The sequence below is a fragment of the Mastomys coucha genome, unplaced genomic scaffold (genome assembly GCF_008632895.1).
Source record: "Mastomys coucha isolate ucsf_1 unplaced genomic scaffold, UCSF_Mcou_1 pScaffold9, whole genome shotgun sequence".
NCBI lineage: Eukaryota > Metazoa > Chordata > Mammalia > Rodentia > Muridae > Mastomys > Mastomys coucha.
In genome coordinates this window covers 48,999,896-49,024,624 of record NW_022196915.1, presented here as the reverse complement: position 1 = coordinate 49,024,624, position 24,729 = coordinate 48,999,896, and the positions used below count along the sequence as shown (strand labels likewise).

Genomic DNA, 24,729 nt, shown 5'->3' with positions numbered 1-24,729 from the left:
CAGGACCAAAGAAACTTACAAAAGAAAGAGTTTATTTTGGCTAATGTCCACAGAGTGATAAGAATCCAGAATGGCCGGGCAGTGGTGGCACACGCCTTTAATCCCAGTACTTGGGAGGCAGAGGCAGGTGGATTTCTGAGTTCGAGGCCAGCCTGGTCTACAGAGTGAGTTCCAGGACAGCCAGGGCAATACAGAGAAACCCTGTCTCTAAAAACCAAAAAAAAAAAAAAAAAAAAAAAAAAAAAAAAAAAAAAAAAAAAAAAAAAAAAAAAAAAAAAAAAAAAAAAAAAAATCCAGAATGGCAGAGTAGAGGCGGGCCTCCGAATGCATGCATGCTGACTAGAACAGGAAGCCGAGGTCTTAATCTTAATCCTCCAACACAAAGCAGAGGTACTGAACTAAAAATGGCGTGAGTCTCTAAACTCTCAAAGAGCACATACCGGTGACATATTTTCTCCAACAAGCAAGCCCTTGCCTCCCCAAACAGCACCAGCAACTGGGGCCATGTATCCAAGTACGTGAGCTGACAGGAGACGTGCTCAGTCAAAGCACCACAGGGAACATGAGATGAGTAGGAAAATACAGGATCTTCATGTAGGTGTGAGGACCTCCAACCTCTCACAGAACATCGGGCACTGGTGGTAGGCATGGGTGATGCTGATACACACAAAGCACCCAGGAAGTCTTGTAGTTGAAGAGACCCAGTGACAGCAGAACTAGGCAGAGAGTCTGCTCTGATCACTCATGGACATAAAGGGTTCTGGAAGTTGAAGATGCATTTTCTCCACAGCACGGGCTCCCTTGTCCATGGAAAAGAAACAGGAGACAAACCTAAAATGACAGATACCCTCTCTCCATGTCCTGGAGATGCCGTTGTACCCTTTGTACACTAGCTTAGATTTCTCTTCTCATTGATGGAATTGAACCCCTACCTCTCTTCCGTACTCCCTCTTCATTTCTGAGACCCATAGTCCCTTTTCTCTGGCCACACTCTGATTTGACCAGTCTACTGCTTATCCTTCTTCCAGATCCGGTGAATGTCACATAGCTGAAGGGTAGACCCAGGAAAATTAGATAAAGGTCCAGGGATTGAGTCAACAGTATGCCTCTCTGCTGCCAAATAGTAGAATATGCAAAGACTCTGATAGAGTCAGACTGAAGTGGGGCAAAGCCTTGCAGGGGAAGAAGACTGAAGTCTCTCTGTGTCCAGGCTTTGCTCAACTCTTCTGGCCCAGTCATAGAGTGGCAGTGATAAAGCCAAATTTGATCTTCCCTGTTTTATTATCTAGGTAGTAGGACAGATGTAGAAATGCAGGAGGGGAAAAAGGGTCGTTTTATTCACAAGTGTTAGAATCCCTGCTTGTAAACTCTTATCACACCCCGTAGACTCCCAGAGCCCTGGCCTGACTAGCCAGGAATGGTTGAGATCCAACTGCTCTTCTCAAGACAATAACATTTCCCCAAACTCCGTGCTACTTTCCTGGCAAATGCCACAGTATCACACCTCAACCCCTCAGTCTAGTGCACAAAGTGGATGTCTGCTTAGCAAGGCATATTGCCTACAGACATTGTTTTCATTTATGTGTATCTAATCTGTTTCCTCACTGAGCCATCTTCTAAACCCCAAGTATTTTCAACAGAAAACAAACAAACAAACAACACCTCACACCACATTCTGTAATTCTGCACTTCAATACTGGCATAAAAGGGAACCCAAGCTCGTTTAACACACTCTCCCATCATTCAACTTGCATGGACCATTTCTGAGAAGTTTAATCACTTTTGAAATTATAGTATCAGGTTTCCAAGAAACCTAGTAGCGCAATAAACTCCATAGTTAAAAATGAAAGAAATAAAGATTATTAAGAATAATAAAATCAGCACAACAGCAACAACAAAAACCCAAAAAGAAACGCACCAACCCTATTACTTGGATAGGTAGCAGTTGCTGGCTGAACACGATTAACTATTGGCCTTCATGTGTCCTGAGTGGTGGAAGGGTGGGGAGACGCTGTGGATATCAGTGAGCCTTGAAATATCAGCATCTGTACTTAGCCACTCCACTGGGACCACATCCCATAAGGATGCCGTCTTTGAAAACAAAAATGTACATCTGAGAGTTCTATGGACCTCAATTCTGTGTCACTTTAGACTCTAAACTCTGCACGTAACTGGTCCTCTGGCATTGCCCCAAGGCAGGTTCTCCCACCCAGTTTCACCTCCCTTTGCTCCATCTTCACCTCTTCTGTGTCTGAGGACACAAGACTGAAGGCAGGCCCAGAAGCCCCAGATTTCTGAGTCACCTCCCAATATTCATGAAATACTTTTTTCAAACAGGGCCTTTCACAGGCTGAAACTGTCTAATGCTCTTCCGCACTTAAACGGAAAGTGATGTAGCTATGTGGAGAAGCCTGAGGTTGGAACAGCCCCTTCGCCATGCCACAGAAACCTACCGAGGCTTGTGGGGAGGGAGGGCAGATTTGATTGATTGCTTTCTGGGATGCTAGATGTATGCAGGCCTCAGTCCAACACACAGGAGCCTTTCTGAACTTAAGTGTCTCAGGAACAATGAGTACTATAGAGAAGAGAGTGATGAAGACCAAAATCTGAGCTGCTGCAGGGTGGGCAGGCAGCAGGGCTGGGGAGAGCCTCTGTAGCCACACCTCTTTAATCCCTCTCTCTCCTCTCCCAGCTCAAATTCCAGAGGCATCCCTGTCACAGCATGCTTTCTGGCCTGCCAAAGGTAGACACATTAGCTGTTGAAGTTTTTTCTACTCGTGGGATCCTGTGTTAATCACTTGCTATAAGTCATCAATTCAATTACTAGTTTCTCCCATTTTACAGATTAGGAAACAGGAGACTCAGAGAGTAAGTGACTTAGTAGTCACGGCAAGCAGTGCCACACACCCCAGTACATGGCACCAGGTCTGAACTTTATCCCCCGTGGCCTTGCTGTTTGGAGCATAGAGACAGTCTCAGGCCAGCAAGGACATGTGAGTTGTGTAGCAGCAGTACAGATGTGGTGATGTGGTAGCACGGCACAGCAGAACAAATGATAGAGGAGTGGGGCTTGCGGAGGTATAGTTGTAGCTGTAAAGGCTTTATTATACAGAGTGGCCAAATTGTGTTCCCCAGGGGCCTGGTCCAGTGAGGTCCCCTTACTGGGAAGCCAGTTGGAGTCCTGAGTCACTGACACTTCTGTCTTCTTTTAGCTTCTGATGAAGTCACACTTGTCGGGAGCCCAGTGACAGGGCAAGATGCCACAGATGCAGCCAATAGCCAGCCATCACCAGATGAGACCAAGACAAGCGCCCTTGCTAATGGCCCAATGCTGTCTGCCTTCTGTGTTGTGTTGTGATCAAGAGAAAAAGTGACCCTCCGGGATCCATTTCCTATATTCCGTGGCAGGAAAGAAAATTAATTTGTAAAACTGTAATAGTTCAAAATGTTTTAGTTTCCATATTTTCCTCAGGACCCATTTGAGAATAAAAAATTAGAAATGAAACACAAGCCTGGAGGTTTGGAAAATGCTTGGCAGTGATGGTTCATGGCCAATCTTCAACTGGCTTGAGTTGTATTTGTTCTAGATGCTGACTTTGCCTGTGGGTCTGTTTCTGTTTACTTGCTCTCAGCTCCATCACTTCCCAACCCTTGCCTCTAGACAGGTGCCCTGGATCCACTTTCACAGAATACCCTGACCTTGGACTCCAGTGTGCTATTTAACTGGTAGTGGGAGGAGAGAGGAGGAGGAGTTAGAGACCCAGACCCTGCTGTGTTTACCCCTAAGACAGCTGTGCTGTGGAAGGCACTGGACCAGCAGGGTGAAATGTAGCCATTTTTCCTTCCTGGTTCTGGGAATTCTGAGAAGCAACAGAAAAGAAGCCACATTTCCCAAGAGATCTTTTTCTTAAAAGTAAAATGAAAAGAAAAAAAAAACGTGAAAATGGCCAAAGGGAAGATTTGGGAAAGAATAGAACCAAGGCCATGTCCTGCCCAACACCCAGGTTCTGGATGGGGACTTGGGGGCTGGGAGGGTGTGTGCGGTGGGGAACCACTGCTTCTAATTTTAGGTATAGAACTGCCTTCAGTAGACGGGGAGGGTATACTCAGAGCCTCCCTGACCTGTAGGCCCCAGAACAGGAGGTAAGTAAGGGCAGATAGAAGTTGTCTATGCTCCATGCATCTCTAAAAAAAGATAATATTTTTTAAATCTAAAAAAATAAGAATGGTCCTATGGGCACAGAGAATTGTAACCCATCCTGGCTTGTAAGTTCCTGGTTCCTAGAGGCATCAATGCATCAGTTGCCCTTAGCACCTTCCAGGAGGGTATGTGTTCTGTCCATAGCCAACCCCAGGGGTGGGAAGAGAAGGTCACAGAGCTAAATTCCTTGCTCATATCCTGGCAACCGTGTCTTTGTTGAGAAATGGACGGGTGTCACTTGTAGCCCAGCAAAGCAAGTCAGGGTCAGACTTGAATGTGAAGGGCAGCATCAAGCTGTAGACTCTATTTCCAGTTCCTTATGTGTTGTATCCGTTTTATCTACTAGGCCGGGATGTAGCTTAATGGTAGATTACCAGCCTAGCCTATCAAGGTCCTGTGTTACACAACAGTACACTCTTCCCTATAAAATGCATCCACAATAAAATGAAGTAGTGGCAGCCATCTCGCTGACCTCACATGTTTTTGTGTGCACAAGTGCAGGTGAGCATGCACACACATGTACACGCACTCACATATGCACACACAGTGTGTACACATGTGCAGTTGTGCTCAGGTCTTGACTTTGTGTGTCTTCCTCTATCACTTCCCATGTCATGTTCTGAGACAATATCTCTCACTGCAGATGTTGCCTGTACCCCACTTACTAAAGACAACCCTGTTTGACAGCCCATCCAGTTTCACCTTGACTGACCAGGAACTGGGAGCATGGCAGAATTAGCAGTCTGGGTCCATACTGCTGGGAAACAGCCTGTCTCTTGGTCACACCAGAAAGAGAGAGGTAGGGCGGCTTGGAGGAGTAGACCCAGGAGATATACAGAGTCATGTTGGGATCCCAGCTCTATGTTAGAAGTGCCATCTAGTCTACAGTGTTAGGGATAATCAGATAGCCTGCCTTGTGGGGCATTTAAAAACCGATCCTAGGTGTGGCATCTCCCAGCTTAAGTGAGGGGAAGGAAAGACAAAGGAGCTCATGGCTCCTTGCTGTCTCTGTCTACTTTCCTTTGAAACTCTCCAGCTGTGTCTTGAGTGAAAGCCCCAGCTAGAACAACCACTCTGAGGCAATGGCATCGCCTGGGAGACCAAGAGCAAAGCAGTCATTTGGTGGGAAAGCCTTTTCAGTTCAGTTTGGAAGGAGAAACGCCAGAGTCCGTAGTCTTCGATGGTTTTGCTGGGGCCACAGTACGATACGCTGCTTCACTGAACATGAGACTTACAACTGCCAGAATTGTGGTACAGGTGCCTTAGTCCAGGCTAAAAACAAGGACAATTTTTGTTCCGCATTTATTATGATTTAAATAATCATTTTCAGCTGCAAAAGAAAGGCAACCCTTCTCTGCGTTTGGTACCACCCTAGAGCTGACATTTATTCTACTAAACACTGCTAGAGACAAGCTTTGTGGTGTTTGGATGTGTCTGTTACTTTTCTATTGCTATGTGAAAACACTACAACTGAGGCTACTTATAGAAGGAAGGCTATATTTGTGCTTATAGTTCCAGAGAGCTAAGAGCCCACCACAGTGGGGAGGGTTGACCATTCTCACTCAAACCACCACACTTGGGAAGCTTAGCAAGGCTGATAAAGTGCTCACTCATAGAGCTTCTAATACCTCAAAATATACCTTCATTTGGTTTGGAATCTTCTGTGAATTGAGGCCCTTGAACCCAGGTGAGGTGTATTAACTCCTACTGAACCGATTAGCTCATAGTCCATCTATGCCCTGGCACACACCATCTGGTGGTCTGCCCCATGGCCAGCCGCAGACCTGGGCTGCCACTCAAAGAAGAGGCTTGTTCATGAACAATGAACACTTTGCTTGGTGCACAGCAATGACTAGGTAGAGCCCTTCCCGGAGTAGAACATTCCAGGGAACTGTCCTCTATAACTACAGCTTGTCAGGCTCATTTTACCCCATAACCCTGCCTTACTCCAGCCCCTCCTAGCTTCTTCCACTTCAGGGCACCTGTCCCAGGCACGGTCTATCCAGATGGTGGCAGATGGCTGGTCCTCAGACCAATGACTGGCAGACTCATTGGCCTCTAGCCACAGAGGGAGGCGACAGTTTCTAAATAAGAAGTTGAGAACACTCCACTGCCTTGCTTTGAGAGCACAGAGCTCAAGCCCAGGCTTGTAAAAGCCAGGCTGCTCCTGACCGCACTGTCCCGCATACCATGGCAATCCTGGTTGGTGGAGGCAACGTTTCTGGGCAGAGGAGAGGGGTCTGCAGTTTTCTCATCCAGTGGCTCTCTTTGTGCTCAGCGGATGCCTCCTGACTCTTCCCTCAGTCTTGGTGTCTTATCCCTAGGCTAAAACTTTTTCACTCTTCACAGATGCCTGCCTTCCCCCATCCTTTCCTAGCCTTTCTTTCACTTCCAAGTTTCCTTCAGCTCACGTGTGAGAAAGAAAAGAGTGATTTGCTGGGTTGCCTGGCTGAGGGGTGAGATCATTGCTGTCCCCGCAGAGTGGGTGCTGTGTGCGAGCCTGGAGACTGAAGAAGGCAAGCAGAGGAACGCTCTCCTCAGAGGACCATCTGGCTGAGACAGCCGCGTGTGTTAATCTGTAGCTTTCGTTTTCTTTATTCTTTTAGTTTGTTCTCCCGGAGCATTTCATCTGCAGCTGTACATTCAGACCGGGCCCCTGGGAAGGCAAAGTGCTCGTTTGGGGAACGTGTTTATTCACCCCCTCCCATGCTTCTTATAGGTGTCAGGAAGCCATTGTTATCGATGGTGGGTCTATGTAGCTTTAATGTCAGGGCTGCACTTTCAAATGGAAATCAGGCAATTATGTGCCACATAGAGGAACCTGACAGATGCAGAGGTTTTACACAACTGGCACTGTCTGTGGGACAAAGGCACCTGGTGCTCCCCGAGGGACCATTAAATAAATAGAATATGTTTTGAGAGCACAGAAAATTTCAAGAATAATTAACTGTGTGATGAGCATTCATAGACTCTGTGGCTGTTTAACTTCAAAATGTGATAATGATATGTCAACCAACCGCTGAATCATTCTTTAAAGGTGGCTTAAGAAAATCTGTCTCCATGTGTATTGAACCAGAGGAGAAACTGCTCTGAGTTTCTGCATGGTGCAGTCTGAAAAATTTCAGAGGATTTTGAATGATTTCCCCTCAGGGGGTTTGACTTGATGTGGAGTGAGGAGGAAATGACAGCAGTTCCATGTCTGCATTCAGTGGGGTCTAATGATGGCACTCTCTAGAGATCTTAGTGGCATGTCTAAGCATCTACCTAGGAACTTGGGTTCACATGTATAGCAGTACCATTGTGGTACCCATAACACAGGTGTGGTTATTAGCCACACTGCACAGACACACTGAGGCACCTAAGACTTGGCCTTCAGACCTACCCTACCCTACTCTGATCTTAGTTCTCAGCTATCTGCTAGAGCCTTCTCTGTATTGGAAGCAAAGACTGTACTGACACAGCAGCTCTGGTCAGATATGTGCTGTCATGAACCAAACAGAAGGGACCTAAAGAAAAGTTACACTTTTTTGATTTTTTCCGCTGGAGAGGTTCCATTATTAAGAGGCTGAAACATGAAGTAAGGTTATGCTTTAAATGTCCCAGAGAAGGTTTATCATAGGCTAGCGTGTCCCCAGGTAGTAATCAGGGCTTCTGTTGACTATAGAGAAAATACTCAGAGGTTTTTGATCTTTTGACTCCAGCAGACCCTGGGCTGTGGCTTTGGATTATGCACAGCTGAGGCACTTTAGAACAGAAAGATAGAGGGTACACTGTATCTCTCAGAAAAAGTAGGGTTTTAAAAATAAAATATTTATATATATCCCTTGAGGATTTCATACATGTATAAAATGCGTCTTAATCATATTTGCCCTTCACTCTTCCCAAAAGTAGGGAGGAAGAGAGGGAGGGAAGGAGGGAGGGAGAAAGGGAGGGAAGAAGAGATGGAGGGAGGAAGGAAGAAAGGAAGGGTGGGAGGGAGGAAAGAAGGAAGGAAGGGTGGGAGGGAGGGAGAAAGGAAGGGAGGGAAGAAGGGAGGGAGGAAGGGAGGGAGGAAGAAAGGGAGGAAGGAAGGAAGGGAGGAAAGAAGGGAGGAAGGGTGGGAGGAAGGAAGGGAGGGAGGAAGGAAGAAAGGGAAGAAGGAAGGGAAGGAGGAAGGAAGGACGAAGGGAGGGAGAAAGAAAGGAATGAATGGAGGAAAGAATGGAGGAAGGAAGGAAGGAAGGGAGGGAGGGAGGGAGGAAGGAAAAGAAAGAAGAACCCTAACATTAAATAAAAGAGGAATTTCCCAGAGAGTAATGTATTTGGTTGCAGCATTGTAATGAGATTATACATGTCACAGTAAATTTTGTGTTTCAAGGAGCTAGTGGCAGGAGAGAAAGTGTTTAGTTGAATAAGCGAGATGGGTTATGTAAGCTGCTGGATTCTGCATCTATGATCGTGGGGACCAGAGGCAGGAGTTAGCTCCAGATTCTTGGTGGATGCCCCACTTCTGGATGCTGGCTTTCACAGAGCACCTTATCTTAATGACGTCTACCTCAAAGAACATTAAAGATAAAGTTGGTAACAATAGGCACACAGTAGGCCATGAAGGAACTTCTCGTGGCTTCAAAAGACCTGAAGACGGTAACTGTTTCAGACAGGCAGGCACAAGCTGTCCTCTCTCATGAGTTCTCCGTTCCAGCTTTGTCTTGTCATCCAGCAAGTCTTACAGCCCTGTCATCTCTCTTTCTACAAGCAAATCAATATGGGAGATTTCTTGTTGCCTTGGTTCATAGGCTGTTGCCATGACCCTGCTCCTCACCTCACCTGTGTTTGCAAGTTGCTCCTATTGACTCTGTCTGACCTCTGCAGCCCAATACCTTCCTTCCTCTTAGAGCGGATGCTGTGCTGCTCTGTGTAGCCAGTGCTCCTCTTTGTTGGTTGTGATTTTATTTTCTAGTCTTGCTGAAAGTGAAATTTAAAAAAAAAATTTAAAGTCCTATTATTTTGAGTCCTTTCAAAGAAGATAAAAGTAAAGGCTTTTTTGGAGCCAAGAGAAAGCATTTTCTAGCATTAAGCGAGATGGGCACGCAGCCTGCTGGATACTTTCTACCTCTGTGTGTGAATAACAATCATGGATGTAACGACTTCAAACTTTTCATAGGAGTTGCTAGAGAGCTAAAGGGAGATCATTTTTAAAGTGTGTGGTCACAAAGATGCAGTCAGGCATTACAGGATGTCTGAAGTATCCAAGGCATTGACAGGACCCTAAGCAAAGAATTCTCACAAGACAGCTCAGGACTGAGCTCATAGCGATGAATTGGGAATGGTGGGATTTAAGCGTGAGGGTACTCAGCTTTGGGAAAAGCTGGGGGCCTTGAGATAAACAGAGAAGAATTAACTGCCTTGAAAAATGATAGCATGCTTGGTTGTGTGCTAAGAATGAATTTTATATGTACTAGTATCCCAGGGAGATGAATACACTATCAGTTCCTCACAGAAAAAAACTATTCAAGATGGCAGAGTAAGAATGAAAACCCTGGCCTCTCTGCGTGTGGTCTCATTCATCGGTAAGCATACAGGTGCGGGCCCATCCCAGCTGAAATCCATGGCGGCCTCTCAAGTGACTCCTGGCCTCTGTGCAGCTGACCACTAACTATTCTATCCTCGTGGTGATTATTTTAAGCCAAGACTTTTTAGTACTCATAGTACTGACTTAGTCTCCAGACTTCACTCATATAAATGGATCCACTCCACACTCATCCATGGCGACTGAATCCAGGCTGTGAGACCAGCACTCAGGCGGCTCAGAACAGTGCTAAAAAAAAAAAAAAAAAAAAAAAAAAAAAAAAAAAAAAAAAAAAAAAAAAAAAAAAAAATTACACTTCAAGTGGGAGGGTATTCATTTCCTGAAACGTGAAAACAACAGTTCCAGGCAAATTACTAATTTAAAAAACAGAGCAGTTTTTGAGGGCCCGCAGAATCTTTACGCAGACCCCTTTCCTCAAAACAAAGCTCCACATCAGGCAGGTGGCGGTAAACTGCAGGCTCAGCACTGTGAAGGCTGAGGTAAGGCCTGCTGTGAGCAGAGGGCTAGCCTGGGCTCCTTGGCTATTTGGTAAGACTTTGTCACAGAAACTAAACAAAACAAGACAAGAGAAAAACAAACAAAACAACACCAGACCAAACAAAATCAAACCCACTAACCAAACAACCAAACAACTCCTCCTCCTCCTCCCCAAGAAAGCAAAGCAAGGCAACAAAGGCTGCCTGGTCCCCATTTTGAAAAGACGCTGGCTTGTGGCCATTTGTTGACGGCTCACTAGGGAAACCAGTGCAGAAACCTTTTGTTTAGAAATAGTAAAACACTCTTCCGAAGAGTCATTGCTGGGAAGGCTTTCGTCTTCGGACTTCCTTGGTCTTATAACTGTTAGTGGTGCCTTTGCAACAGTAGTGGCTGTGTGGAGAGCACTAACTAGGCAGCAAAGGGACTAGGTTCCAGTCAGCCATTAGTTGCCTCTGTCCCTGTAAACAGTGAGAAGCAACGTGTGGCTTTAATGATGACACATCTTTCTTTGCACTTGGGTAAAAGAAACCTTCCTGACTTCCAACATGCCTTGCCTAGACCTGTCCGACCTCAAGGCCTCTAGAGAACTGCCATGCTACTGGGCTGTGTCCCTGTTGGCAAGTTAGCCAACTATTGTTCTGATCTAACCACAACTTAAACTGGAATCAAGTAGTGTGTTCAGGTTATACACCAGGCAGAGAAAAGAAAAGAATACCCAGAGAGAGGGCAGGGGTCGGGTGGAGGTGGGGTAAGGTTCAGACCATTGGGCTCCTGAATTCCTGTTGCTTCCTGTGCTGAGGGAACAGTAAGTAGACTGTACATAGATTAATGTGGCCCTGACTTAGATGTCACCCACTGAGTCCCATTTGTTCAAGCTAGGCCCGTTTTCTCCACAGAGAATCTGGCCCACAACCGACAACTTTGTGTTACCCTGCCTTTATTTTTTTCTATTGTGTTTGGAAGGCTACATTTCCATCCACAATGCCTGGCTCAAAGAAGGCACGAATAGCCTTACTTCCTTCAGTTGTCATTGACTGCTGCCAAGCACACAATTCCCTCAGCCCCCATGCCGGGTGCTACATAGCAGAGAGATCACAGCTCTGCCAATTAGTCCTTGACCATCTATCTCACACTCAGAGAAACCTGGGAAGATGGTGAACAGATGGAGGAGCCAGCTCCCCTGTTGAATAAATTAACTCCACACCCCATGAAAGCCAAGCGGGTAGTGCCAAGGGAGCATCGACAGCATGGGATGTAAGCCACTGTTAAGATGGCTCTCCCTGAATAGGTGTGCTGTGCATTCCCACCCAGTGCGGATGGCCTTGAGCCACCCCTGCTTGTGCTCAGAGCAAAATTAACCCCGGCCTCTACCTATATGTTGACACAATTTAAGCCAATCCTACATTTCTGATTGAGAAAGAGGGTTGAGGATTCACACTCAGAGCCTCTAAGGCTGTTAAGATGCAGGGTCTAGAAGACCCACTATTTGCTGGTAGCATTTGCTAGACACACACTTGAGTAGGAATCATACAACAATGAAGTGTATGTGGCATGGTTCTTCAAGAAACTTATTGAGACACAAGTGAAAATAACGATCCTGAGGGAGATTTCTCAGGGAACTAATGCTATGAAGAAATCAACAGAAATGCTTAGCTGTTTTGATAGGAGTTGCACATGTGTATACGAAACATTGTCAAATGAGGGGGGTAAGAGAGAGAGTCGCACACTGGGTATACTTTCACTACAAAAAGTTAAAATAACTTCTCTCCAATATTTTTCCTCCCAATTTAAATTCTTTTCTCAATAACTTCTATTAAAAGTCTTACATGGATGGACTGGGGAGCTGGCTCAGTAAGTAAAGCACTTGCCAGCTGAGCCTGACGTCCAGAAACCAGGTAAAAGTTGGACATAGCAGGCAAATGTAGGAAACAGAGACAGGAGACTCTCTAGAAGGTTGGAACCAGGGGGTTGGTTTACACAGTAATGGACGTGTCTCAGACACAGTGGAAAGGTGAGGATGAGCACTGAAGGTGGTTCTCTGGTCTCCGCCCAACATTCACACATGCAGAAGAGTACAGACATCACACACACACACACACACACACACACACACTTTCACACACATACAGACACACATGCACACACACAAACACAGACACACAAATCACACATACTTAGACATACATATACAGGTACACACACATAGTCACCCCACCCACTCACACACAAACACACACCTATACACAGACACACCTACACCACCACCACCACTACTACTACTACAACAACAAAGTCCCAAAGTGAGGCTGAATCTTTGCTCATATGCAAGGCTCTCCCAGAGGCTGTGGTTGCTAAGAGGGGGTGTTACTGAACAAGCAAAGGGAATGCAGTGGCCACACTTCCGAAGCCATTTCTGTGTGGACCTCTAGAAATTGTACGCATTCGTCATCTCAGCCACAGGGACCCCTGCCTCCCACACCGCAGCTCTGAGCATGATCGTTCTCTAAAACTCCTCCACAGTTTGGCAGAGGGAAGAATCTTACTTTGTCCTCTCTAACTCGTCTTCTGATGCACAAGTGCATAGCCAGCACCATAGTCAGCGTCTCCGACACACCTTCTTACATTCTCTGCTCTGAGGCAGGCAGACCACGCAGCCAGGGAACAGCCTCTCTCCTCCTGGAGAGTGGCGTGGAGGGCAAGAGCTTGCTTAAGGTGTCAGGTTCCAGATCTCTTGATCTGCTCTAGTTTACCTGTGAGTTTTTCTTAAAGGATAAACAAATGGGATTTGGATCTTAACTCATGCGATTCCATGAAATGAACTGTAAATAGCAGCCCTAGAGCTGTGGGCTGGAAGAAGACAGCGGGGGCGAGATGCTGAGGACTGAGTCAAGGACCTGTGCTGGGCAGAAGATGTGTCTGTCACTCAGGGCCCTGGCTGGGGCCAGCAGGGCGCGGGCTTTGCTTCTGCTCTAGCTGCCCTCTTGTGGGAAATGTACGTGAATTTCTTGTATTTTTTTTAAAAAAATCAAACCAAGTTGTAAAAATTTAGGCAGGTGTACTGTGAAGTGTCTGGTCTTTAAATTTCAGAGGCTAGTTGAATGTGAATTTGGGGCACCTCTAAGAAAGAATTTCTAGAGATGTCTTGTCCATCACCAGTGTCCAGTGATGTGTGAAAGAGTAAGAGAGAGGGGAGGTCACTACAGAAGCAGAGGGTAGGAGATACTGTTGGTAGGTAGAGCCTGTGGTAGAAACGATCATACCAACAGGCCAATCATAACTGGGCCAGCATCACCCTTCAGGACCATGGGAACTATCTGGAAGGCTCCCATGATAAGTCTTTGGAGGAAAGAGAGAACAATAGGGCCTGTCTGAGCTGAGGTCCTGACAAGAATGATTTGCTTCAAGGACAGAGCTGACTGTAGCAGCCGGTGCCTTAGGCCAAAATAAGCCCTGACCTACAACCACAGTGCTTGGGACAGTACAAGGCAGAAAAGTTAGATTTTAACTTTTCCCCGTATGTGCAACAATGAGTCACCATATCAGCCTGTCTCAAACAGATAATTTCAGGAGCAGCCCTTCCTGGAAGCGCACCCAACTTTTAGATTTACACATTGACTTTTTTTTTGTTTTGTTTTGTTTTGTTTTGTTTTTTTCTGGAGCAGGATCATATGCATCCCAGGCTAGCCTCTAACTTTGTGTGCAGGGGAGAGTGACCTTGAAAATCTGATTCTGCCTCCATCCCCTCTGCACCCCCTCCAATGCTGGGATTACAGGTTTATGGGATACTGTAGTGGGGAATCAAACCCAGGGCCTCCTGCATGTGAGGCAGGCAGTCTTCTGACTGAGCTATATTCCCAGCCCTTCACATTGGCTCTGTAGCGTTGGACTAGAGAGACAGATTCATTTCTCGGCCACCAAGGTGCCGAGATCCTCTTAGGGTTCATGGTCATTTCTAACTTGGGAGTGAGGCAAGGGGAAACAAGACTAGTGGGCAACAAGGCTGAACTTGGCTGAGAATCATTCAGAACTCTGGGCCAGTCCCTGAAGAGGTTGGGGAGGTGATGTGGGAACAAGGGAGGTCAGCTAAGTGGCGGAGGTCAGCTGAGCGGCGGCCAGCCTGCCCTGCTGTATGCCCAGTGCAGGAATCACTTGGACCTCAGACACTTCTGGCCCAAACCTCTCTCTGCTTCCTTAAGAGCTTCGCTGGGCATTCTCCACTGAACTGCTCTTTGGCATTCATTCCCAACTTTCTCTCATATCTGTCCTGGCTCTAAGAAATCACACTAATACACATATTATACAAACTTAAAAAAAAAATTAAACCATGTTTATAACTCCAAAGTTATAAAATGTATATATTTGGGCATTGTTAGTGCATTAGAAGCAGCCACGCTGGTAAGAAGGAAAGAAGGGCCGGGCTTGAGGGTTAAGTGTTAAAACACTTTTAAAAAAGGTTGAAACTTAGTTTGCCTGAACCTCTAGTGTGGATGCTTGCACTTACATCAACCAAATAGGCACCCCAACACTGGGAAGCAAACAAGGTCAGGCTGGAGGAATGACCGACCTTGATTTCACAGGAAACCTCTTCTAGACATTTTGCAGTCTGAGGCGCTATACCGGAAAGATATGCATGCTTCGGCCAACTGGGCTGGGGCAGAGGGTGAGGAGGCAGCTTCACTCCTCAGATTCACACTTTGGAGTAGCTTGAACCCCAGCACAGAACAGTCTGCTGAGAGCTTCCAGGAGAGACGACCAGGGTTGATCTAAGAAGCGACACGAGCATCACTGGCCCTTTAATAGCCACTTCGGGCAGATTCCCGAGGTTGCAGAGCTCTCTTGGCAGTGCAGAAAACTTTGCAGCAGGCATCTGAAGTTTCACTGGAAGCAGCCAGGCCTTGCATGAGGCAGGAGTGGGAGTCGGGGCTGCAGGCTGTAGCACTTGTCACTTGCCTCTTTTTCGTCTTTGTGTTGTCATCTAGAGAGGAGAGGAAATGCGTCACGGGAGAGGCCAAACACCAGTTACAGAACAGAAAAGCTTGGATCCCAAGAAGTAACAATGGTGTGTGCTCCCGGAGACTCAACCCTGCTCCCCCAGCCCCAGTTGACTAAAAAGAAGTTATCCCTTTAAGTTTCACTACAAAATAGTGTTTACAATACAATATAATGTTCATATCATGTGTGGAATGGATACCATCACTGTGGAAAAGAAGTAAATGAAAATGTGATTGTAAGGTAGATAATTCCTAAGTGATTTCAGTTTTGTTTTTCTTCCTCCATTTTCCCTTACAACAAATGTCAGGCTTGAGCCTCACATACATATATACCTGATTATCTAGTGAAATAGACAGGTATAGACTTGCAGGGAGAACTCACTAATATCTCTGACGAATGTAACTGCGCATGTGTAGCAGCTGTAAACTGGCTTCTTACGGAGTGTAAGACTACCAATAATTTATTCCGAAGCTGTAAGTTACAACTGACCTCGCAGAGGAACTCTGATTTTCATGCCACGATGTAGATAGGACATAAAGGTAGATAGTTCGGACACCCAGAACTCTTGCCCAGTCCCCATGTGGCTTTTGCCATAGTCCTGCCCACCCTGGAATGGAAACTTCTCCAGGGCATGTATTTTTTTTTTTCTTTCACATTTTCACACTGTCAGCTACATATCTAATACCTAGAAGCATGTTTGACACACAGTACATACTCAGATCATGTCCCTAAGGAGTAAGAAAATATAAACTTATTCCTTGGTTTCTTTTGTGAAAACTATCAACACTATTTTAATTTTATATGCAATTTCATTGTAACTAGTAGTTTCAAAAAACTACTTTAGGATAAATGGCTATAGTGTAGCTATTTCTTCTGAGCTGAAACATTCCTCTCAGGAGTTTATTAAGACTCAGAAAGTAAACAAAACTCACAAATCTCAGGAAGTTCCTAAAACTTAGAAGTTTCACAAGGGTGCAGGTAAAGTTATCGAAGATGTAACAACTGCTGGGGTAAAGGGTCTGCCTTTGTTCATGGAGCTCCAGAATCTGGGAGCCTCCAAGTCATCCATGGTCCTAAGGGTCCTCCACTCACAGCTCCGTAAGTAACCACCCCAAATGCTCTGGCGCTCAAGGCTGAACATGAGTGGAATCCTAGCCTTTGTTGTTGGTGTCCTGTTAGGGATGAACAGATGTTTGTTCACGTCTCCTTAGGAAGGGCCACGTGACAATTAACTGCTGTGCAGGTTTCTTTTATTTACTTATTTTTTTTTCTGTCAGTTTGACACAAGTAGGGTTATCTGGAAAGAAGAAACTTCAATTGAGAAAATGGTGAGTAGGCAAGCCTGAGGTGAATTTTGTTGATGAATGATTGATGTGGGAAAGCCCAGCCCACTGAAGGCCAGGTATGGCCCCTGGGAAGGCCGTCCTGGAGTGTGTAAGGAGCAATCCATGGAGTTCAAGCCAGTAAGCACTTGTGGTTTCTGCTTCAGTTCTTACCTTGCGTTCCTACCCTGTCTTCCTCCTAAAATGGACTGTAAGTTGTAAAATGAAATAAACTTGAGGAAAGTTCAAGTCATGTTGTTCATCATAGCCCTAGAAAACAAACTAGCACAATGCTATCAGCTATACAGAGAACAGGGTAGGAACCTCGAGGAAGCCAAAAGGAAGAGGCACAAGCTTGTGTTTCCAAAAAGGATGCTATCTTTATCTTGGCTCTGTTACAGATAGTCTTCATGGCCTCACTTTGGGCACCTGTAAAACAGGGGTAGTACCTCTCTTTGGCTCTCTTTGGGTGGTTGTAAAGATTAACTTAAACGGTGATATGTGACTGCTATGGAAACTATAAATTAAACATACCTAGAAAAACTTTGGTCCAGTGTGACCGCCCCAAAGAGTCCATGAACCTGAGCAGCGTGTAAATCTCAGTACATAAGAAGGTTATGAAAACCGGATCCGTCCAATTATTCAGACAAACCAGGTCTTCCATGTGCTTACCATCTTGCTACTGCATGCACTGTGCAAGACAAAGAACTGAGCAGTGTATAGCTCCTGCTGCTGGGAGCTGGTCTCCAAAGGGCAAAGAGAAGAGAGTGTCGTTGAGGCAAGACAGAAAGACAGGAAATTTAAAGCAACACCAGAAAGGAAAGAACTAATCACTCTCTGGATCCTGTTTGAGCCTCTTGTTGGCTGCAAGTCAAGAATTCTACCTCAGCTAGCCAAAACCCAGCAAAACCTTCCATCACCTACATAGAGGCAATACTCATTTTCCTGAGGGATTTCTCAAACAAGAATGTTAAAGCAGCCAACAAGCCATGGTTAACATTCCCACTCTGATGGCATCTGTAAAGTGTTAAGTTCTATAAAGGGTTAAGTTTTGAAAATCATTCATGAATAAAATCATGAACCATATTTACATACAAAAGAAGTACCTGGACCTCTCTGTGAGCCATATACAGGAAGAATTCCTTTGACATACCAAACTTTGACTGGACCAGAGTTTTCCTAGGTACGTTTAATAGTTTAATAGGCCTTAGTACACTTAGTTACAATGGCACCTCGTTCTGCAACTCTAGTTGTTAACAGAGATTAAATGAGTTATTACATGTCAATCACCTAGACCACTGCCAAATGCAAAAACTATCCAGTATCTACGAGACTGAAGTTAGCAGTTCTATGGAGGATGACCACACAAGAGATACAACGGTAGCATAGTTCAGGGTATCTCAAAAAACAAGGGGCATTTTCAGAACGACCATCCCTTATTCTCAATCAAGGCCAAGGGTCTTGGGAAAAAAAAAAACAATGAAGGAATCCTGAAAATTAGAAACTGCCAAGATAGGGAGTCTCATGAAATATAAGATCATGAAATAGATTCTGGAACAGAAAATACTAGAAAGATCAAACTTGAGTTCACATTCTCAGAACCCATGTGATACACAGTAGCCAACTCCTGGAACCCAGTGCTTTCCTGACAAGGCAGAAAGCAGAGACAGGAGGCTCTCAGGTCAGCTAGCCTGGTGTAGTCAGCAGGGAACAAGAAAGATCTGGTCTCAAACAGGGCCAAGTGTGGACCAGTGTACATCTGCGGCTTCCTCTGACCTCCACATGTGTGCTATGGCATATCTGTGCTGGGACTCATATAGACATGCACACATACACACACACACACACACACACACACACACACACACACACACGACTCATATAGACATGCACACACACACACACACACACACAAACACATACACACACACACACACACACACAAACACATACACACACACACACACGCCCCTTTGTGAAATGTATTTCTACAAATATATATATATATAAATATGTATATATATATTTTATATATATAAATATATAACAATTTTTAGCCAGTAAGCCTATATTTCAAAGACTACTTTTAAAAAGTAATAAAAGAAGTGGACATATTTACATCTACTATGACATTTCAAAAAACTGAAAACTTAGAAAATAAAATTTTTAAAAATACTTTTTGAAATTAAATTATAGCTGCATAATTTCCCCCTTCCCTTCCACCACTCCCAAGTATCCCTCCTTGCTCTCTCTTAAATTCATGACCTCTTTTTCTTTACACACATATACATTGCTTTTGTTGTTGTTTTTTTTTTTGTTTTTTTGTTTTTGTTTTTTGAGACAAGATTTCTCTGTGTATCCCTGACTGTCCCAGAACTCACTCTGTAGACCAGGCTGGCCTTGAACTCAGAAATCTACCTGCCTCTGCCTCCCAAGTACTGGGATTAAAGGCATGCACCACCACTGCCCAGCCATTCTTAAATATCTAAATCAACCTGCTCAATCCCTATGTTACTTGCATGCATGGTTTTAAGGCTGAGCAACTGAAAATGAACAGGCAGTTGTGCTCTTGCTTAGAAAAGACTTTCTCTAGCTCTCACCTAGGTGTTCTGTTTAGGGCTGAGTGCCTCTTTCCTCTTCATGATAGGATGCATACTGGTGTTGCCTCAGTCAGGTCTTGTTTAGGCAGCTGTCTTAGGGTTTTACTGCTATGAACAGACATAATGACCAAGGCAACTCTTATAAGGATAACATTTAACTGGGGCTGGCTTACAGGTTCAGAGGTACAGTCCATAATCATCAAGGCAGGAACATGGCAGCATCCAGGCAGGCATGGTGCAGGAGGAGCTGAGAGTTCTACATCTTCATCTGAAGGCTGCTAGTGGAAGACTGATTTCCAGGCAGCTAGGATGAGGGTCTTAAAACCCACACCCACAGTGACACAGCTACTCCAACAAGGCCACACCTAATAGTGCCACTCCCTAGGCCAAGCAGATACAGACCATCACAGCAGCCATGCTGGTGAGACTTCATGGTGACGCTCCCCTGTCGTTTCTGTAAGACACATCTCCCAGTAGAGCCCTGCTCTTCTTTTTTGTTTGTTTGTTTTCAAGACAGGGTTTCTCTGTGTAGCCCTGGCTGTCCTGGAACTCACTCTGTAAACCAGGCTGGCCTCAGAAATCCGCCTGCCTCTGCCTCCCAAGTGCTGGGATTAAAGGTGTGTGCCACCACCGCCCAGCTTCTTACAACCTTTCTGCCCCTTCTTCCTCATGACCCCTGAGCCTGAGTGCAGGAGTTGTATAGGAAAATGGTCATTCAATAATTAAATATCTAAATACTTAATTATACTGTCATTTCGAAAAGCATTCGTATATTTATTTTTGGCAGTACTGGGGACTGAACCTAGGACCTCAAGCATGAAAGGCAAGTGCCCCACACCCCCCCACCTGAGCTGCAGCCCAGGCCTTCACAAGCCTGTTCTTGAATACCCTGAACGCTGGGAAATGCTCACAAAATGACGGTCTCTAAAAAGCAACAAAACTATGATTAGAGTTCTTGAAAAGACTTTTATTCTAAGAAAATTATCTAGTTGTGACTGCATAATGGAAAGGTCAGAGATTGCAATTTTGTTTAATTGTTTTTTTTTCTTTTTTTTACAAAAAACATGAATCCATGCAAAGATATGGCTAATTATAACATTTACCAAAATGCATGGTTTTATTGTGCAGCTCATTTCAGCTGAAGCCACACAGGACAGAGCAGGGAACTGCTGGACACTGCTCACACCTCCCTGGGGAAGCTGTGACTCTGTAACACGTTCACTTGATGACTTTTCACTATGGCAAATGTTCCAAAGGCCCTGGACAGCAGCTCTCACAGTCACTGTCCTACAATGGTCGGCAGCAAGTGTCTGCAGGATGTGAAAGCACCTCGGTTCTCAGCGCAGTGACAGGGTCGGGGGCAGCGGCAAGAAGAGACAAGACAGAACAGGCAAAAGGCAAGCTTCTGTTGCTGCTTCACTGGATTTTATTTCCGATGCTTCAAATCTTTCCAGTTTTTTTATTTTTTGCACCAAAAAAAGCATCGATACTTTTCATTCCGCTCTTGTCAACTTTGGCCAAAGCCTTCTGAGCTGCAGTCATTTTGCTATTTTTCTGTTAATAAAAATAAAGAGAGATTTGCAATATTTGTAAGTCGTGGTACATGCAAATCACACAAGCTTGAGTCTGGGTTCAGTGAGCACGAGTGGCAGAGCGCAAATAAACCTGCTGCCCACTCTGGATCCAGACTTGATAGTGGGGTGTACCCTATTCCAAGGAGTTGGATGCTCCAAGCATGATTCCCTCTTGGGATCATTTTGAGGGTGCATTAAATGCGACAATACAGACATGGCAGTGGTGGTGGCATACCACCTGTGTCAGTCATCCATTGATGAATAATTCACAATGATTTTGTGAATCAGTCTGTGAATTCACAGAATGCTGGGAGAAAGAGCTATTTAGGCAAAACTTAAATTGGAATTTTTTCTGCTCCCAAAGCCCAAGGAATAAATTGAGCAAAGCAAAACAAGAACCACAAGAATGACATAAGGACTATGCATTGTTAAAATATAAATGGGAGTTAATGTTTCTTAAGATGGGCGAGCATGAAGAAAAAAATGGGGAAATCATAAAGAAATGAAAATTATATACGTAAACTCAGAAAGAAAAAAAAAAAGAATTACAACTGTTATAAAAAAAATCAAGCAAAATGGCTAAAAATATGTTGGAAATTTTCTTGTACCCTGAATGTGTTATTTAAAGAGCCTTTATTTAGAATAAATTCTCACAAACCAACAAAAAAGAATTGCTTTCACAACATAGAGATAGGCAAGGGTCATGGCTGATGGTTTGTACAAATGCAAAGAGACAATGAGCCACCTGGAAAAACAGACCTTTCTAGTTAAGGAAATGGCTCACCTGACAAGCAAAATTTCAAAAATAAAAGTAGCACTCAGGGTAGACACGGATGCAGGAAGGACGCTCACTGGCAGCATCTGGGAGTTAGCATCCTTGCCTTTCTGGAAGCATTTTAGCTGTCTATTTCAATTGCCTGAAACTCTGAACTCTGAGTCTTTTTCACTGTGGGTAATAAAGTGGTCAGAGCAGACAAACGAACCCTGGTCACTAACCTCAATGTCCAAACACAGGAAGTGATAAAATTACGTGACTGTGTGCCATGCCCCCCCTCCCATGGGGCGAGGGAGGTTTAGTGGCACACACTTACATAATGCTAAACGAAAGGGCATAGCTAAGACCTAGGTTATAAATGCATCACGTGACTCATGACAAGTGTGTAACAAAACCCAGCAAGAAAAGTTAGTGAACAGACAGCTGCAGAGGGAATGCTAAATGGTGGTACTACCAAGTTTCTTAGTTACTCTAATTTCTGAGAACCTTCTTGGCAGGAGTATTGAAAGAAAAAAAATCTCCTGGAGAAGTTGCTTCCCTCTCATCCATCCACTGTTCTATGAACCCATGGTAAAATTCAGGCCCATTCTGTATGACCATGGCTTTTCAATTCTCAATGAATGATAATGTTAGAAATGCAAGTTAGTCACTTTTCCTGGTCAGAAGTATAAGTGTAGTCAACGGTGTAGCCATCCTTGGGAACACGCTGCGGCTGGGGCTGCCCGCATGCCACCGCACTTCAACACACATACCTTGCCGGTCTTCAAGTCTTTAGTGTTAAACTTAGTGTAATCTTCTTTTGCTTCTACAGGCTCATCTGATAACTTTAGTTTCTGCAATGTTAGAGCATTGAAGCATATCAATCAGACCCCATCCTCTCACCATCCTTCCAAACAACATACCCCTGGGTCCCACGCTTTACAAACTCCTTTACACTTGCCAAGCACCTCAAAAACTAAGCCACACGTCTCTTCCAAGCAGCAGCCTTGGTGATGACTGGCCTCACCTGAGTAGGTACACGGCTCGGTTCCCGCAGCCCTTCAATGATATAAACTCATTTTGTACGTATCAGGCACTGTGGCTTCTATGTGGCTACAGACTGAGTGGGTACAGTTGAGGGGCCAAACAAAAAGCACAGAAGCCAGAGACAAAATGCCCGTCGGAGCCCTGTGCCAGGCATAACCCACTCTGTCCAGCCCTGGCCTGCTCTGATGGCCACTACTGAACACGGGCAGCATTCTTCTGTCACCAGCTTTGCACAGCTTCCTGCCTTGCTTTCTCCTTTCCATTCGGTGGCTTCCCCATTCATCCCCACAGAAATCATACCCAGCAGACATTGCAGGACAAGGAACCTAAACAAACACTCCAAGTGGAAACAGAGGACGTGGAGTTAGATCTCAAGTAAAAGCTGAAACCAGAAACAAACCTAACCAAAGTACATTTACTTATTCACTTATGTGCATACAAAGGACAACTTGAGGATCTTGGCTCTCTGCTTTTATTACATAGATCCCAAAGGCATCTATGTAATACTCAGGGCTGGCAGCAAGCATCCTCATTTCCTGAGCCCTCTTGCTGCCCTGCCTCATCTCTCTTTTTAAAGTGACATTTATATACATATGTACATACGTATGTACATGTATGTGTGTGTCTGTATGCCTATGTGTGTTAATCTCAGTCTTCATACACGCCTGTCCATTAGGCCCAGTGTAGTCAAACCCTCACATATTTTCACCATTCACAAGGTCCTATGCATGTGAGACTTCTGTGACCAGCTGGGCTGTGCCCTCATCGTGATCAGATGATCACGGTGTACAAAGGAAGTCCCACCACAGTCTAACAGGGAAAGCACAGCAGGGTAGACGGGCCTTGCTGCTGTACAGAGGGCAGACTGCGTGGTAGTCACAACTTGGATTTACACAGACTTTAGCTCTTCTGGAAAATCGGATCCATACACACCAGCCCCGGACCCTTGAGAATGCAGACTCACTCATTCCCTCCTTCACTGCCCCCAGGACACACGATGAAGACACACGGAATTCCTGGAATTTCTTGCCGTAAGAAACAGAAAGAAGGATTTTCTTGGCTACAGAGCAGTCTCTACAAAGGAATTGTCAAAAGCAAAGGTAGGCTCACTGTACAATGCTGACCTACCAGCTGCATTCGAGGTATGGAGGGACATGCCTGCAATCCTGGCACTTTGGAGGCTGAGGCAAGTGGACTGCCAAGAGTTCAAGGTCAACCTAGACCACGGAGTGAGCTGCAGTCCAGCTTCAACTACTGAATCAGACTCTGTCTCAAAAGATAAAAGAATACACCTTCCTATCCAGGTACAGTATGGAGGTGCACATGGACCACACAGGCCTTCCGTCAGAAGAGCAGAGCCAACGGCTGGCAATATTAAGATTGAACATGAAGTCATGAGGGTGTCTGTGTCCCTCCTCTATGGCATGTATAGCTCCACTGACTCAGGATGGGCGGCCAGGTGTTCAGAGACCTTGCAGACGCTGCAAAAGCTAAGAACATTTCAGAGATGACTCTAGATTATACTGCCCTTCACCTTGACCAAAGAAACTTCTCTTTAAAGCATCATAGTTAATGTTGACCCATGGTACTGAGTCAAGGTTCTGAGAACACATGGCTATTGAGTGCTCAGCCTTGTGTGGGACAACCACATTCCTGTAAGGCCCAGGAACCTCACTGAAAAGGAGGCAAAAAGATAAAAGAGCTAGACCACTGGAAGGCCATGGACCACTGTCTCTTACATGCAGGGTATGACTGTCACTCATGAATTTATAACAACTGCACGTGCTTGCAAAGGGCACAGACATGACATAGGCAACAAATGTTCAGTCACAGATAGAGTGGGACTTGTAGGTCCCAGTCCCATCTAGGCCAACTAATGGCAGTTGGGGACTTTAAGGAAAGAGTAAGTTATCATCGCTTGATGCAGCAACTGGTGAGCTACCCAGGTTCTAGGGGACAACACCAGGCCCATGCTCACAGGTTGGGGAGTGCAGGTGGGGGACGGAAATGGTTAAACCTGGTGGGCTACAAAGCAGTACCAAAACAAAAATAAAGACATGAGAGTGGGGTAGGGACTGGTGGCAGAGGGGGAGGCTGAGAGTGTGGAGGAGTAGCAGCAGAATATATTAGATACATACATGTTAATTATATGCAAACAAATTAATTAAAAAATATCACAGAGAGATGGCAGTA

The 24,729-nt window shown here is 45.1% G+C and overlaps 2 protein-coding genes across 5 annotated transcripts in view; one reads left to right on the top strand and one right to left on the bottom strand.

The window, feature by feature from the left end:
- The window catches only part of LOC116084458 (guanylate cyclase soluble subunit beta-2), a 60,709-nt gene extending 57,201 nt beyond the window's left edge, over positions 1 to 3,508 (top strand). For both annotated transcript variants that reach the window (XM_031361470.1, XM_031361469.1), the window contains exon 16: positions 3,213 to 3,508. In XM_031361470.1, coding sequence (XP_031217330.1) covers positions 3,213 to 3,358 — 146 coding nt within the window. In that variant the 3' untranslated portion in view covers positions 3,359 to 3,508. The remainder of the gene's footprint in view (positions 1 to 3,212) is intronic.
- Positions 3,509 to 14,611: 11,103 nt separating this feature from the next.
- Rnaseh2b (ribonuclease H2 subunit B) overlaps positions 14,612 to 24,729 on the bottom strand; it is a 51,921-nt gene continuing 41,803 nt past the window's right edge. For 2 of the 3 annotated variants that reach the window (XM_031361597.1, XM_031361598.1), the window contains exons 10-11: positions 22,263 to 22,343; positions 20,108 to 20,715 (exon numbers count right to left, since the gene is read on the bottom strand). In XM_031361597.1, coding sequence (XP_031217457.1) covers positions 20,602 to 20,715; positions 22,263 to 22,343 — 195 coding nt within the window. In that variant the 3' untranslated portion in view covers positions 20,108 to 20,601. Of the gene's footprint in view, positions 15,223 to 20,107; positions 20,716 to 22,262; positions 22,344 to 24,729 lie in introns of those variants that run through there. The other variant, XM_031361599.1, reaches the window with a different exon arrangement.